Source organism: Thalassophryne amazonica, chromosome 9 (assembly GCF_902500255.1).
Source record: "Thalassophryne amazonica chromosome 9, fThaAma1.1, whole genome shotgun sequence".
Lineage (NCBI taxonomy): Eukaryota > Metazoa > Chordata > Actinopteri > Batrachoidiformes > Batrachoididae > Thalassophryne > Thalassophryne amazonica.
This window is the reverse complement of record NC_047111.1, coordinates 59897697-59912186: the sequence shown is the minus strand read 5'-3', so window position 1 is coordinate 59912186 and position 14490 is coordinate 59897697. Positions and strand designations below refer to the sequence as shown.

The following is a 14490-nucleotide window of genomic DNA, read 5'->3' as shown; positions in this document are numbered from 1 at the left end:
ATGTGCAGCCACACGGTAAACACAAAACACCACACACAAACAAATTTCACACAGGAACATTCCCAGGTCAGACAGGAAATCTCGCGAAATCTCTTGAGATTAAACGTGACGTCAGAGTAAACAAACATGGTGGACGAGGAAGTTGCAATGGAGATAAGTTTGTGGACTATTTCTAATGGAGAAAAAAATGATACAAAAAGAAAAAGGCTTTGGTTTAAAGGAGTGGAGACAGCGCAACCACCAGACTTTCTGGTGCACGATAGCCGTTTTGATTTTGGATTCCGCTCCATGCATCTATCACCTTGCTTTCTGATTGGCACATTACATTCAGCAGGCTGCGTGCTTGTTTGTGGTTGGGGGACACCACACACGCTGCAATATCGGGCCAAGACAATCCAACATGTTGAATATCCATGATTTGCGGTCTGAGCTCTCCTGACGTCCTTCCGAGCAGACACGAGCACTCTTAACACACCACACACAGCAGGAATATTTGATAAGAATATCTTTAATGTCATCACGATAATCGAGGCATCCTTAAGATTGTCGGAAAAGGAAGATCGGGTCCGATATCGGCCTAATTATCTTGCCGTGTGAACCAGGCATTAGCAGACCAAGTGAAAAATGTGAGTTATAAATAAGTGAAGACATGTACATGCTATTTAAAATAATAAATACACATATAATTATGGGGTATTACAACCCCTGGCAAAAATTATGGAATCACCAGCCTCGGAGGATGTTCATTCAGTTGTTTAATTTTGGGCGGCAACAGGCTTCGACATCTTCTTCAAAGGGAGACCTGCTGGATTGTGAAACTAAAAGCCATCACCTTCCCAGGTCTAAATAATGATGCGGACTTTTCACTATTTTTAATCAGGTTTAATATGTCATAGTCTGCTCAAGTGCTCCTTTGGTTTTGTACTTTGTGCATAATCATTTTATGCTTACCGTGTCTATGTATTATACTGTGTATATGGTATTGTAGATGTAGAACTGTTGAAGTATGAGAAAAAAGATTTGTGTAAGCACTTCTGTCTGTAAGTTGTGTTGATGGTTTTCCTGGCTTCTTCTGTTCTTTGGACAGCTTTGTATGTGTTTGGCTATGTGATGAAATGTCTAGTTTTTTTTTATTTATTAGTCTATGTTGTGAAGGTTTGGGGGTAGGATTTAGGTCATGGCCCATTTTGAAGAGCACCCTGTGTTTTCACTGCAATAGATATTTCCTAAACCAGAGAAGTGTTCCTTCATCCTTTCTTTTTAGAGTTTGAAATTTATTGCCTTAATTTCTCCAGCACGGAAAGCAGCAGAGTTAAGGGGCAGAGTTTATTGATACTCCAATCTTTAAGAATTTAGCCCTTGGGCTTGTTTAACACTGGATTTCAGTACCTATCCATAGTAGGGAGTCTTGCCAAGCTACTACTTATTACATTTTTGCCTGTTCTGTGGCAAAAAGAAGTGGTTTACAGTGTTAGACTGCCCTGTGTCATTACAATGTATCATATGTTAGCCTGTGACAGCATGTGCTTTCTAAACCGATACTTCACTGATAACTTTCATTTTTTGTCTCAAGTGACAAAATAACTCCAAAATGTGTAAAAAATATACAACCTGGTATTTTTTTAAATGTCAAACATCACCTTTAAAACTTCTTCCAACAGATGACTGTGACAACACCAGCACCAGCACTGTTTTTGCCATTGCCAGGCACATTGCAGGGATTTAATAAAGTGCAAATCATACAAAATGTCTCTAAGACTTTCAGTGACTCTCCAAACCTGGAATACAACTATCACAGTGTAAATGCAAGTTGTTGCCTTCAACAGTGTTTGCAAGTCGAGGCTACTTAAAGGCAAAAGCCGTGATCAACAGTGTTCAAATAAAAAAGGCATATAATAAACTCTACCGTACTCATTCTTTCCTTCACATTTTTAAAGTATCCACTGTACCAAAAATGTGACAAATTATTTCACTATGTCAATGTGAAGTTTTAAGTTAACATCCCACCGCTTTGTGCAGCTAACATGCACTCTGAAATGTACAATCACATGATTACATCACACTCTACTTCAACTTTGTGTTGAATAATTCTGGATAAATGCATCACTCGATCAGGCTGGAAGACAACTTCTCCTCTCCACCTTCATCACAGAGCGGTTTCACCTTCTCCTGCTCCCATGTCCACCCTCCTGTGCACCCCGATGTCCTCTATGTCCTCCCACTCGTCTTCCAGCTCCTCCCCATCCTGCGCTGTGATCGGTTTATTCAAACGAACCAGTCTGTATCTAAGCGGAACCAAGAAGAGGGCTGGGTCGGGCATGGGGTGTGGCCTTTGTGGTGATGTCACTCGCTCCTGTGGAACACAAGCTCGGACCCTCTCCTCCCTCGTGCTTGCACACCTCCGGTGTCTCCTCTCATATTGTTTGGGTATGGGTGGGGGAGGCGGAGACAGGAGCCAGTCAGAATTCTCCCCTTCATCCTCTTCATCCTGTCCATCATCATCTCCATCCTCCTCCTCCTTTCCCACTTCTCCGACCTTTCCACCACTTTCCTCTTTCCTTTGTCCTGCACACTTTGCGCTCTGTCGTTGCCGGAACAGTTTTAACCGAGCCGCGTGCAGCTTGTGGCAGAGCGTCGTCGTGGTGACGTTCTGACGATGCAGTTCACGATTAAGCAGCGTGATCTTATGGCTACGACGTTTCAGTTCCTCCAGAAAACGTTGCTCCTCCTCCCTAAGGCTTCTTCCGAGTGATGATACTCGTGCCCGACCGGACCGCAACTCGCCACAAACGGCGACCATCATGCACTGCTGGTTTTCTATCAGATGCTCTGCAGCCTCGCAGCGTGCAGCCAGCTCCTCTTCCTCCTCTGAGACAAACACAAAGTGTAGACACATAATTACACACATTTGTGCAGAAACTAATATTACTGCATAAAAAACCCTGCAAATGCTGACAGGTCTGTGTATCAATTACTCTATTTACACTGGTACTTTTTCACATTCTACTTTGTCCTTGTACTGCTCCTTTGCTTTTTTTAAATTTCTCGGCACAAACTGACAATGAAAAAGGATATCAGCTGTATTTTCTGCTGAGTCAGAGCTCAAACAGCACATTTTTATAACCGTGCCTGGAAGATACTTCAGAAGATAAATGTAACAGATACTGCATTTTTACGCCCGCGCACGGCAGCATGCACAGGTTTGGTTTTCACTCCTGTGCCTCCAGCGGTCTCTGTGTGTGAACTATGTATCTCAGTCTGATTTGGATCAAACTTAGTGGAATAACTGAGGGTCAACCGAGGTCAAAATAGTTTGATTTTAAGGGATGGGGGCAAAATAAATAAATAAATAAATAAAAACCCCAACAAAAATCTGTTAAAAATGAACATCACAGAACAAGGTCAAATTTCAGGCCTCCTGCTTAAATATAGGTGATATTTACTTGGGCTATTGCAGGGAATTAGACACAGACGGGATGTGTACTGGACAAACCCTCCATGATGTCACCTGTAAGTTTTCTGAAGAGCTATGCTTTGAAGCTCAAGTGGCGCAGTTCCAAATATCGCAATCTTGGCAGTGCCCGACTCCTGGCAAACCCATAAATAGGTAAAGAGGTGGGGGGGGGGGGGGGACTGGAATGATGTGGGTGGGAAGAATGAACCCCGAACACAACCCCATCTTGGAAGCTAAAGCTAACAGGCTAATCTAAGTTAAGTGTTTTAATAAAGAGCATGTTGTGCAGATTAGGTGATGGTTTTCATAATGGGTGGCATGTGTGTGGGTAATAAAATTTATGACCAGCATATTGCCTCAGTAACTGTGCAATAATAGTTACTTAGCAATGCGTTAATCTAATCTGACTGTTTTTTCAATAACAAGTAATCGCGTTAATATTTCCAAATCATCAGATTAAAGTTACTTCTTCAAGTAACTGTGCGTTACTATTATTTTTGTATTTTTATCTAATATATAAAGCTGACCACGTGTGCGTGTGTTCGCTATGCACAGCCACAGTAATTAAGCAATCAACACCAAACTTGCTATGGTGACTGGGGGCGCCAAGGGGGAGTCCACTGGGGCCCTTAGGCTGAAAGTGTACGTGCACAAACACACACACTAGACTAGCTGAGTTACCCGGGTCCGCCAATCCGGATCCAAAATTCAGCTGAGTCTTCCATGCCTTAATATCTATCTGTTGAATTCTCTTATTTATCAGTTTTTTGTTATTGTTGAGTCTGTGTGCCAAATAAATTCAATTCACTCATTCATTCTATCTGCAGTGCAAATTTGATGAGAATCTGTGAAGTAGTTTTGAAGTAATCCTTCAAAATGTATATAAAGTGACATTTTGATCCAGAATCTAGATTCAGATCCGGATCACCTCCAAAATTTATTGGAGTTTTAAGTGGCCTAATATCTATCTGTGCTGAAAATTTGGTGAGAATCTGTGAAATTGTGTTGCTGTAATCCTTCAAAGCCTATATAAAGTGAATCTTGATCCAGAATTCATATTCGGATCACCTCCAAAATTCAGGGGAGTCTTCCGTGTCCTAATATCTATGTGTTGTGCAAATTTGGTGAGAATCCGTGAAGTAGTTTTGACGTAATCCTTCAAAGCCTATACAACGTGAAATCTTAATCCAGAATCTGGATTCTGATCCAGATCCGGGGTAACAGTATGTCTTTGGGGGGGGGATGACATATACGAGGTCTATTAGAAAAGTATCCAACCTTATTTTTTTTTTAAAAAACCATATGGATTTGAATCACGTGTGATTGCGTCAGACAAGCTTGAACCCTCGTGCGCATGCATGAGTTTTTTTCATGCCTGTCGGTTGCGTCATTCGCCTGTGAGCAGGCTTTGAGTGAGGTGTGGTCCACCCTCTCGGTGGATTTTTATTGTGAATAAATGTCTGAACGATTTGGAGCTTTGCTGCATGAATTTTTTTCCAGAAACTGAGAGACCTCCAGGTGGACACCGTTCAAAAAATTAATATGGCTTTCAGGGACGATTTTATGGGGATTAAACAGATTAAGGAGTGTTACTGCTGCTTTAAGGACTGCCCACAACTGCTGAGAGCGCGGCACGCTCCCAGCCCCCATCGACAGGCTGATACCCCGCTGAAACAACCAGATCATTTCCAACGTGAAGGCTTTGTCCGGGACCTCGTCTGACTTTCACAAAAAGGCAGAAGATGTGGACATCGGCACTTTTTCGGTACATTCCACCATTACAGGAGTTTTTTTCATGGAAAGAAAAGCGGAGGGACGCACCACGGAGCCGTTCATTACGCAGGACAAAACCACCTCGGTGCTGGTCTCACAGGACGGCTTTCAGGTGGATTTCAGACGGATTCCGGTTGCTTTCCAGTCGTGTGAATATCCGATTGTGATTGTGCATGAGCTGGACATGCCAGAACATGTCCCGTGAGGCTTCATCACGGCGTTGCTTTGCGCTGAGCGGCTGAACGATCCAGCCCCGGCGCAATTTCAACTTTGTCACTGATTCATGAACATTGTTCTCAAGAATCTGCTGCTATTGACTGGAATCCAGGAACCCTCAACTTTAACAAGGTTCCCAGTACCTGCACTGGCCACACAGCCACACAGCATGATGGAACCACCTCCAAATTTTACTGTAGGTAGCAAGTGTTTTTCTTGGAATGCTGTGTGCTTTTTCATCCATGCATACCGCCCCTTGTTATGTCCAAATAACTCAATTTTAGTTTCATCAGTCCATAGCACCTTATTCCAAAATAAAGCTAGTTTGTCCAAATGTGCTTTAGCATAACCCAGGTGGCTCTGTTTGTGGCATGTATGTATCATACAGCAAGTCTTTGTGCAAAGTGCGCTTTATAGTTGAACAATGCACAGAGACACTATCTGCAGTAAGATCATGTTGTAGGTGTTTGGAGCAGGTCTGCAGGTTGACTATGACTGTTCTCACCATCCTTCGCTTCAGCTTATCTGAGATTTTTCTTGGCCTGCCACTTCGGCCTTAACTAGTACTGCGCCTGTGGTCTTCCATTTCCTCACTATGTTCCTCACAGTGGAAACTGATAGCTGAAATCTCTGAGATAGCTTTTTGTATCCTTCCTCTAAACCATGATTAACAATCTTTGTTTTCAGGTCGTTTGAGAGTTGTTTAGAGGCTCCCATGTTGCCACTCATTAGAAGAGATGCAAAGAGGGGAAACATTTGCAAATGGCCACCTTAAATACCCTTTCTCATGATTGGATTCATCTGTGTAAGGAGGTCAACGGTCAATGAGCTTACCAAACCAATTTTGTGTTCCAATAATTAGTGCTAAATGTATTCAAATCAATAAAATTACAAGGGTGCCAAAATTTATGCACCTGACTAATTTTGTTTAAATAATTATTGCACACTTTCTGTAAATACCAGATACTTCATTTCACTTCTCAAATATCACTGTGTTTGTCTGCTATATGATATATGTAACTGAAATTTCTGATCCAGACAATCAATGATTTATAAAGGAAAATCATGAAAATTATCAGGGGCGCCCAAACGTTTGCATACAACTGTATATAGATATCGACCCGCTCATTGGAGCCGTTATTTTCGCAGTTCACATGGTACTCAGGTCAGGTACCAAGCATCACACTTTACTTACTACATAGTAGTTGCTGGCGAGGGTGCACTTTAATTACAATCCGAATGGGCCAGTGTGCACCGTGTGCTCATTAAAGCGCGTGGTTTTTTCAATTAAAATGTACCTGCTGTGTACGGCATGCTATCACCTTGTTATCATCATTCACGCGAGTCTCATGAATGTGACAAATTGTTCTATGAAAATTAATGATGACAACATACATACAATGTAAATTACTACACCTTAAATAAAGTGACATGAAATATACGACATGGATAAAATTCATTTCTATTATCTGTGCATAGAACGGGTAACTCAAATTTTTTTTTTTTTTAGAAAAAAGTATTTATGTTTTTTGAAGTCAAGAAAGACTGACTTTATTTCATGTTTTACAAATGTTTTTTCAGGAAATAGTATTTAAGTTTCACTTAAAATGTCAGGACATACATTGTTTACATTACTGTTAAAAATGCACTTCCAGTAAAGTAAGTATTGGCAAAACTGGTTGTCATTTTCAAGCTGAGATGGCGGTGGGGGGAGGAGGTCGGCAGCTGCTGAAAGTAACTAATAAAGTAACTAGTAATCTAACTTAGTTACTTTACTGATTACTCAATTTTAAAACTAACTAAGTTACATTTTCAAGGAGTAATCAGTAATTGGATTACTTTTTCAAAGTAACTGTGGCAACACTGGTTACCAGTGCGTCACAGAAATAATTTTCATAACTCTGTCGAACATGCATGGTTTGCTGCACTCGTTTTACAAGTCTGGAATTAATCAATTTCACAATATGATGCACCACTTATGCCTGTCCTGTCACATCTGGTCTTGCACATGGAGAAACACAGGTGAAGCCTGTGGTGTGCCTCAGCTTTGTCCAAGCCAAGGAAGAAATGGAAAACATGCAACGTGTGTGGTGCAGATGCACAGAAGCAGTTACTGTTCCATTATCACCAGCAAGCGGGATATGTATTCCCAAAGTCTCACCTGCTGTACCCCTGTCAGGAAACCTGGAGTCCAGCTCACAGCTCAGCTCTGCAGACATGAGGAGCAGAAGCACATCAGACAGATGAACAAAGAGTGATTAGAGGTGCAGAGGAGCACACTGACCGTGGCAGCGCCTCCTGAGGTTTGTGATCTCCAGCTGTAACCCGGTCAGCATGGCCAGGTGTTCCTGCCTCAGGAAGGCCATGCTTCTTTCCACAGTGGCAACCTGCTGCTCCAACCTGCCAGCATCCATGATTCGATCCCCAGACACCCTGCAGAAAACAAACAAACAAACAAACAGGGATGCTGCCTATGACTGGAGAGAGGACCTGCAGCTATGCAGTGTGGGAGCAGCACTCCGTGATTTAGTGATTGGATGGTGGCACAATATTGTGATTATTATTACCAGTTGTCAATCAAATTAAAAAAACAGCATCCGAGCGCAGCAGCTCTGCAACATTCCTGTTATAAAGCTTATGAATCCATAAATTCTATAACCGTTTGCCGGTTTATGCATGTTTTCTGTACCTGTTCGGGCCTGCCGTGAAGCTGCAGCGGTGTCCCGTGCACGCCGTTTCTCATGGATTCTCCTGTCGGCCTGATGTTTCTGTCCTTGATTGTGCGCGGCAGCAGAAAACAAAAGCGTTGTGCAGATTAGACCGTGCAGTCTGCACAGAGACCCGCCTCTCGATCCCGTCAGCAGAAAACCCTTTCAGTCTTGACTGCTTTTCTTTTGTCAATCCAGCTGCAGCCAGAGTGGAAATAACCTCCTCATAACCTTCTGTGCGTGCGTGCGTGACGGTGCCGCGGCTGCAGTCACAACGAGGCACCGTGTATGAGGGGTGATTCACGCCACCACTGAAACACAGGAGGAGGAGGGGCCTCAGCAACGAGAGTGCCTTTATCCGGTTAAGTGTGATGTAACGCATCATGTGATTTTTCAACTTCCGGGTCCAAACAAAAAAAAAGGCGCGCTGTCATTAACACTGAGATGCTCTGATCAGGCTGCACTTAAACCGTTGCACACAGACAATAGCATTAACATCGCAACATAAAACTCTTTGTACGAGGTCTGTCCATAAAGTATAGGTCCTTTTTATTTTTTCCAAAAACTATATGGATTTCATTCATATGTTTGTATGTCAGACATGCTTGAACCCTCGTGCGCATGTGTACGTTTTTCCACGCCTGTTGGTGACGTCATTCGCCTGTGAGCACGCCTTGGGAAGGACTGGTCCCGCCCCCTCGTCGGTATTCCTTTGTCTAACAACTTGCTGAGAGACTGGCGCTTTGTTTGATCAAAATTTTTTCAAAACCTGTGAGGTACATTGAAGTGGACACAGTTTGAAAAATTCAGCTGGTTTTCGGTGAAAATTTTAACGGCTGATGAGAGATTTTGAGGTGATACTGTCGCTTTAAGGACTTCCCACAGTGCGAGACGTTGTGCAGCGCTCTCAGGCGCCGTCGTCAGCCTGTTTCAAGCTTAAAACCTCCACATTTCAGGCTCTATTGATCCAGGACGTCGTGAGAGAACAGAGAAGTTTCAGAAGAAGTCAGTTTCAGCATTTTATCCGGATATTCCACTCTTAAAGGAGATTTTTTTTTAAATGAAAGATGTGCGGGCGGATTTGCATGTCGGCTTGCAGCCGCCGCGATGTGCCGCCACAGGAAAAACACCTCCGTGTTGATAACCATTTGTAAAATCCAGGCAGCTTTTGATGGCTTTCAGTGGAGTGAGTATCTGAGAAATTGTTTAACAGTTGGGCATGTTCCAACTTGTCCTTAAGGCTTCCAACGGAGGTGTTTTTCTTGTTGCGCTGCGCTGCGCCGGCTGCAAGCCGACGTGTGAATCCGCCCGCACGTCTTTCATTAAAAAAATCTCCTTTAACAGTGGAATATCCGGATAAAATGCTGAAACTGACTTCTTCTGAAACTTTCACGACGTCCTGGGTCAACAGAGGCTTAAATGTGGAGGTTTTCAGCTTGAAACAGGCTGACGATGGCGCCTGGGAGCGCTGCGCGACGTCCCGCTCCGTGGGAAGTCCTTAAAGCGACAGAATCACTTCAAAATCTCTCATCAGCCATTCAAATTTTCACCGAAAACCAGCTGAATTTTTCGAACTGTGTCCACTTCGATGTGCCTCACAGGTTTTGAAAAAATTTTGATCAAACAAAGCACCAGTCTCTCAGCAACTTCTCAGACAAAGGAATTCCAACGAGGGGTCGGGACCACACCTCCCACAAGGCGTGCTCACAGGCGAATGACATCACAGACAGGCGTGGAAAAATTCACGCATGCGCACGAGGGTTCAAGCATGTCTGACGTACAAACATATGAATGAAATCCATATAGTTTTTGAAAAAAATAAAAAGGACCTATACTTTATGGACAGACCTCGTATATTGTGCCTAAAACTCTCCTGGATATACTAACTGAGTTTTTAAGATGTTGTTATTGCCTTTGTTTTATGAAAAATGGCAGAAGCTCAGGTTGTTTCTCCGTTATTTTCAATGGGAGTTGCTGCGAGCTGCGATAGTTTCCTGTTCATGTCATTCGGGGGGAAAGTGAAGTTTGCACTTTAACGCACTGTTTATTGTAATACATATTTTTTATGAACAAACAGACATGTATATTTTACCTGTGCATAATAAAATATATAAATTAAAAGGAAAAAAGTTTTATTAAAGCTTTAATTAATTGAGACGATTGTTAGAATTTTGATGGGGACCAAAGTAATTTTATTCGTTAGTGTGAATATAAAGGATTCCCAAAATATTAGTCTGAACACGATTAAAATTTATCCGTATCAAAACAAATTCTGAATTATTGGCACGTGCCAAAAATTCGAAAGCCAGGACGCCATCGGGGTGACACCACAGGTCACGTGGGGGGGTTTCACCGCTAGCTGCAGTGACAGAAGACTGGCGATCATACTCACAAGGATTTTGCAGCGCTGCTTTTGGACAGGTGAGTTGCCTGGTGACTGGTGTCTGACGGTGTACAGTTATGGTTATTATCCAAGTCTATTATCTGATTATCTGAGTTATTAAGTGCATCTGCGCAAGCACAGATGCACTTCCGGCTTGAAATCGTCTGCAGGTTTTGACGTTTGCTGGGGCAAAATAAGCTATGGATTTCCCTCAAATTACGTATCTTCCCACGAATTAAAAATTCCCCCCAAATTTTAATGGGTTCTAAATATGATGTAGTTTATATACGAGATCTGTTAGAAAACTATCCGACCTTTTTATTTTTTGCAAAAACCATATGGATTTGAATCACATGTGATTGCATCAGCCAAGCTTGAACCTTCATGTGCATACGTGAGTTTTTTCACGCCTGTCGGTTGCGTCATTCGCCTGTGAGCAGGCTTTGTGGGAGGAGTGGTCCAGCCCCCTCGGTGGATTTTCATTGTCAGGAAAATGGCTGAGCGACTGCCACTTTGCTGCATCAAAATTTTTTCAGAAACTGTGAGAGACAGCCAGGTGGAAACCATTCGGAAAATTCAGATAGCTTTCGGTGAAGATCTTATGGGCATCACACAGTTTAAGGAGCATTACAACCGGATTAAAGACGGCTCACAGCAGATCATTTTCAAAGTGAAGGCTGTGTTGATCCGGGACGTCATCTGACTACCAGAGAAATGGCAAGAGAGGTGGACATAGCACTTTTTCGGCTCATTACACTGTTACAGGAGATTTTGTAATGAAAGACGTGCGGCGGAATTCACGCGTCAGGACGGAGCCGCGTAATGGCTCACAACAAAAAACACCTCCGTGTTGGAAGTCTCACGGGACATGCCCAGCTCTTCCACCATTTGGAAGATTCAAACGGCTTTGGGTGGCTTTTCAGTCGAGTGAGTACCCGAGAAATTGTCGAAGATCTGGGCATGTCACATGTCCTGTGAGACCAACACGGAGGTGCTTTCGTTCCACGCCATTAGTGGCTCCGTGGCGAATTCCTCCGCTCCTGTTTTCATGACAAAATCTCCTTTAACAGTGGAATGTGCCGGGAAAGTGCTTTGTCCACCTTTTCTGCAATTTCTCTGGTAGTCAGATGACGTCCCGGATCAACACAGCATTCAGTTTGGAAATGATCTGGTTGTTTCAGCCTGTCGATTGCCGCTCGGAGTGCGGCGCGCCCTCCGCTATTGTGCACTGTCTTTAAGCCGGCTGTAACACTCCTTAATCTGTGTGATGCCCATAAATTCGTCCCTGAAAGCCATCTGAATTTTCCGAATGGTGTCCACCTGGCTGTCTCTCACAGTTTCTGGAAAAATTTTATGCAGTGCTGCTCCAGCCGTTCAGACATTTTCCTCACAATGAAAATCCGACGAGGGGGGAGGACCAGTGCTCACTCAAAGTCTGCTCACAGGCGAATGACGCAACCGACAGGCGTGAACAAAACTCACGCATGCGCACGAAGGTTCAAGCTTGGCTGATGCAAGCGCACGATTCAAATTGATATAGTCTTTGCAAAAAATAAAAAGGTTGGATACTTTTCTAACAGACCTCATATATTAAACTTCAGACTATATTTAATCGACATTCTAGCTTTAAGTGTTCTTACCTTAGAAACAGACGAATGCGTTTAACGGAGGTGGAGGCAGAGAACGGAGGGAGGGAGGTTTGCGCACACTGTAAACATAAACTAAACTTAAACTGTAGGTCCTTGAAAGGATCATACAGACGTAACTTTAATTGTAAACTTGCAGGTCTTTGGACCTGGAAACAGTTTTTTCATGTGATGCGTTACCTCAGAGTTTAATAACCAGATTAGACAGAGTGACAACATGAGTCGAAAAAAATCGGTCACGTGACTCATGGTGCCATCATGGGTTCAAAATAGCATTCGCTGTTAATGTGTCTGGATGTACAACAAAAATATAAATGCAACACTTTTGGTTTTGCTCCCATTTTGTATGAGATGAACTCAAAGATCTAAAACTTTTTCCACATACACAATATCACCATTTCCCTCAAATATTGTTCACAAACCAGTCTAAATCTCTGATAGTGAGCACTTCTCCTTTGTTGAGATAATCCATCCCACCTCACAGGTGTGCCATATCAAGATGCTGATTAGACACCATGATTAGTGCACAGGTGTGCCTTAGACTGCCCACAATAAAAGGCCACTCTGAAAGGTGCAGTTTTATCACACAGCACAATGCCACAGATGTCGCAAGATTTGAGGGAGCGTGCATTTGGCATGCTGACAGCAGGAATGTCAACCAGAACTGTTGCTCGTGTATTGAATGTTCATTTCTCTACCATAATCCGTCTCCAAAGGCGTTTCAGAGAATTTGGCAGTACATCCAACCAGCCTCACAACCGCAGACCACGTGTAACCACACCAGCCCAGGACCTCCACATCCAGCATGTTCACCTCCAAGATTGTCTGAGACCAGCCACTCGGACAGCTGCTGAAACAATCGGTTTGCATAACCAAAGAATTTCTGCACAAACTGTCAGAAACCGTCTCAGGGAAGCTCATCTGCATGCTTGTCGTCCTCATCGGGGTCTCGACCTGACTCCAGTTCGTCGTCGCAACCGACTTGAGTGGGAAAATGCTCACATTCGCTGGCGTTTGGCACGTTGGAGAGGTGTTCTCTTCATGGATGATGAGAAGGAGATGTGTTGCACTGCATGAGGCAAATGGTGGTCACACCAGATACTGACTGGTATCCCCCCCCAGTAAAACAAAACTGCACCTTTTATTGTGGGCAGTCTAAGGCACATCTGTGCACTAATCATGGTGTCTAATCAGCATCTTGATATGGCACACCTGTGAGGTGGGATGGATTATCTCAGCAAAGGAGAAGTGCTCACTATCACAGATTTAGACTGGTTTGTGAACAATATTTGAGGGAAATGGTGATATTGTGTATGTGGAAAAAGTTTTAGATCTTTGAGTTCATCTCATACAAAATGGGAGCAAAACCAAAAGTGTTGCGTTTATATTTTTGTTGAGTATAAAACTTTGCTTTTTCATCCCAAACATGAACGATTCATTAGCGATGCAAGGCTGTTTTGTTCATTCAGATATTGTTGCATTCGTTCAATACGTCGCACTTGGGAGGTTGAATGAAGTTGGACGAAAGTCAAACAAAACTCTGACATTACGAAAACTAAGCAAAGGATAAGAAACCATCAAGAACGAAAGCAAAACAAAATATGGACTACTGTATTTGAGGTTGTTGGCGGTATTCGTTCAAATTTTTCAGCCGTTTTAAAATTCTGTATCTCTTTCACGATATCTCTTTACCTTGTTAAACTCGGGAAAGAGATATCGTGTTCCTTTGTGCAAATGTAATTGGTACAAACACTCATTTGTTCCGTTGTCTATTAAGCTTATTAATGAACAAGCTTAAATTGTACTTATGTCATAGGATAAATTTTGCACATTTTTCAGTTGAATGGCGAGTAGTAAATGGCTGTGTGGTTTTAGTAGTATATAGTGGGTTGATTACAGCGATTTTTAAGGTTATTTTGGTTATTTATGTTATTTTATTGTCGGTGATATTTATTTCTGTGGCTTTTATTGTGTAAAGGCTGGTCCTGTTTTTAATTGTCTGTGCAGGTGAGCCCCCTCACGCACCAAACTAAGTTTCTCCTAAAGGAGACGATTAATAAAGAACTTTGACTAACTAAGTGCCAGCTGCAGGAAGGAAGTTGAACGAAGGTTAGATGCCTCTGAAAGTCAATGCAAGTTCAGATTTCTTGTTTCGTATGGGCTTCGTTGTCCTTCATCAGTGCCATGTGATTGGGACTTGAACAAGACAATTCATCTGCATCGTATCAGACCACCCAGCTGTAAATGGATTGGAACCTGAGTCAAGCTGGTGCCCTGTTTTGGGGAGGCGTCGGCACCGTAATCTAAAGA

General features: G+C 42.9%; 1 protein-coding gene across 1 annotated transcript; it reads right to left on the bottom strand.

Moving 5' to 3' along the window:
- Window positions 1-1689: 1689 nt before the first annotated feature.
- LOC117517211 (coiled-coil domain-containing protein 92-like) lies at window positions 1690-8270 on the bottom strand. The gene is made up of 4 exons (XM_034178151.1): window positions 8133-8270; window positions 7728-7876; window positions 7605-7652; window positions 1690-2868 (listed from the first exon to the last, which is right to left on the bottom strand). Exons 2-4 carry the CDS (start codon window positions 7855-7857, stop codon window positions 2147-2149), a joined length of 900 nt encoding a protein of 299 aa, XP_034034042.1. The 5' UTR covers window positions 7858-7876; window positions 8133-8270; the 3' UTR covers window positions 1690-2146.
- Window positions 8271-14490: the final 6220 nt, after the last annotated feature.

Excerpts from the sequence above, each read along its gene's own strand:
- LOC117517211 (XM_034178151.1), bottom strand. The coding sequence starts at position 7,857 with ATGGATGCTGGCAGGTTGGAGCAGCAGGTTGCCACTGTGGAAAGAAGC. Across the intron at positions 7,653-7,727 it reads CCTCAGGAGGCGCTGCCACG|AGCTGAGCTGTGAGCTGGAC; the intron begins GTCAGTGTGCTC and ends TCATGTCTGCAG. Across the intron at positions 2,869-7,604 it reads TCCTGACAGGGGTACAGCAG|AGGAGGAAGAGGAGCTGGCT; the intron begins GTGAGACTTTGG and ends TGTTTGTCTCAG.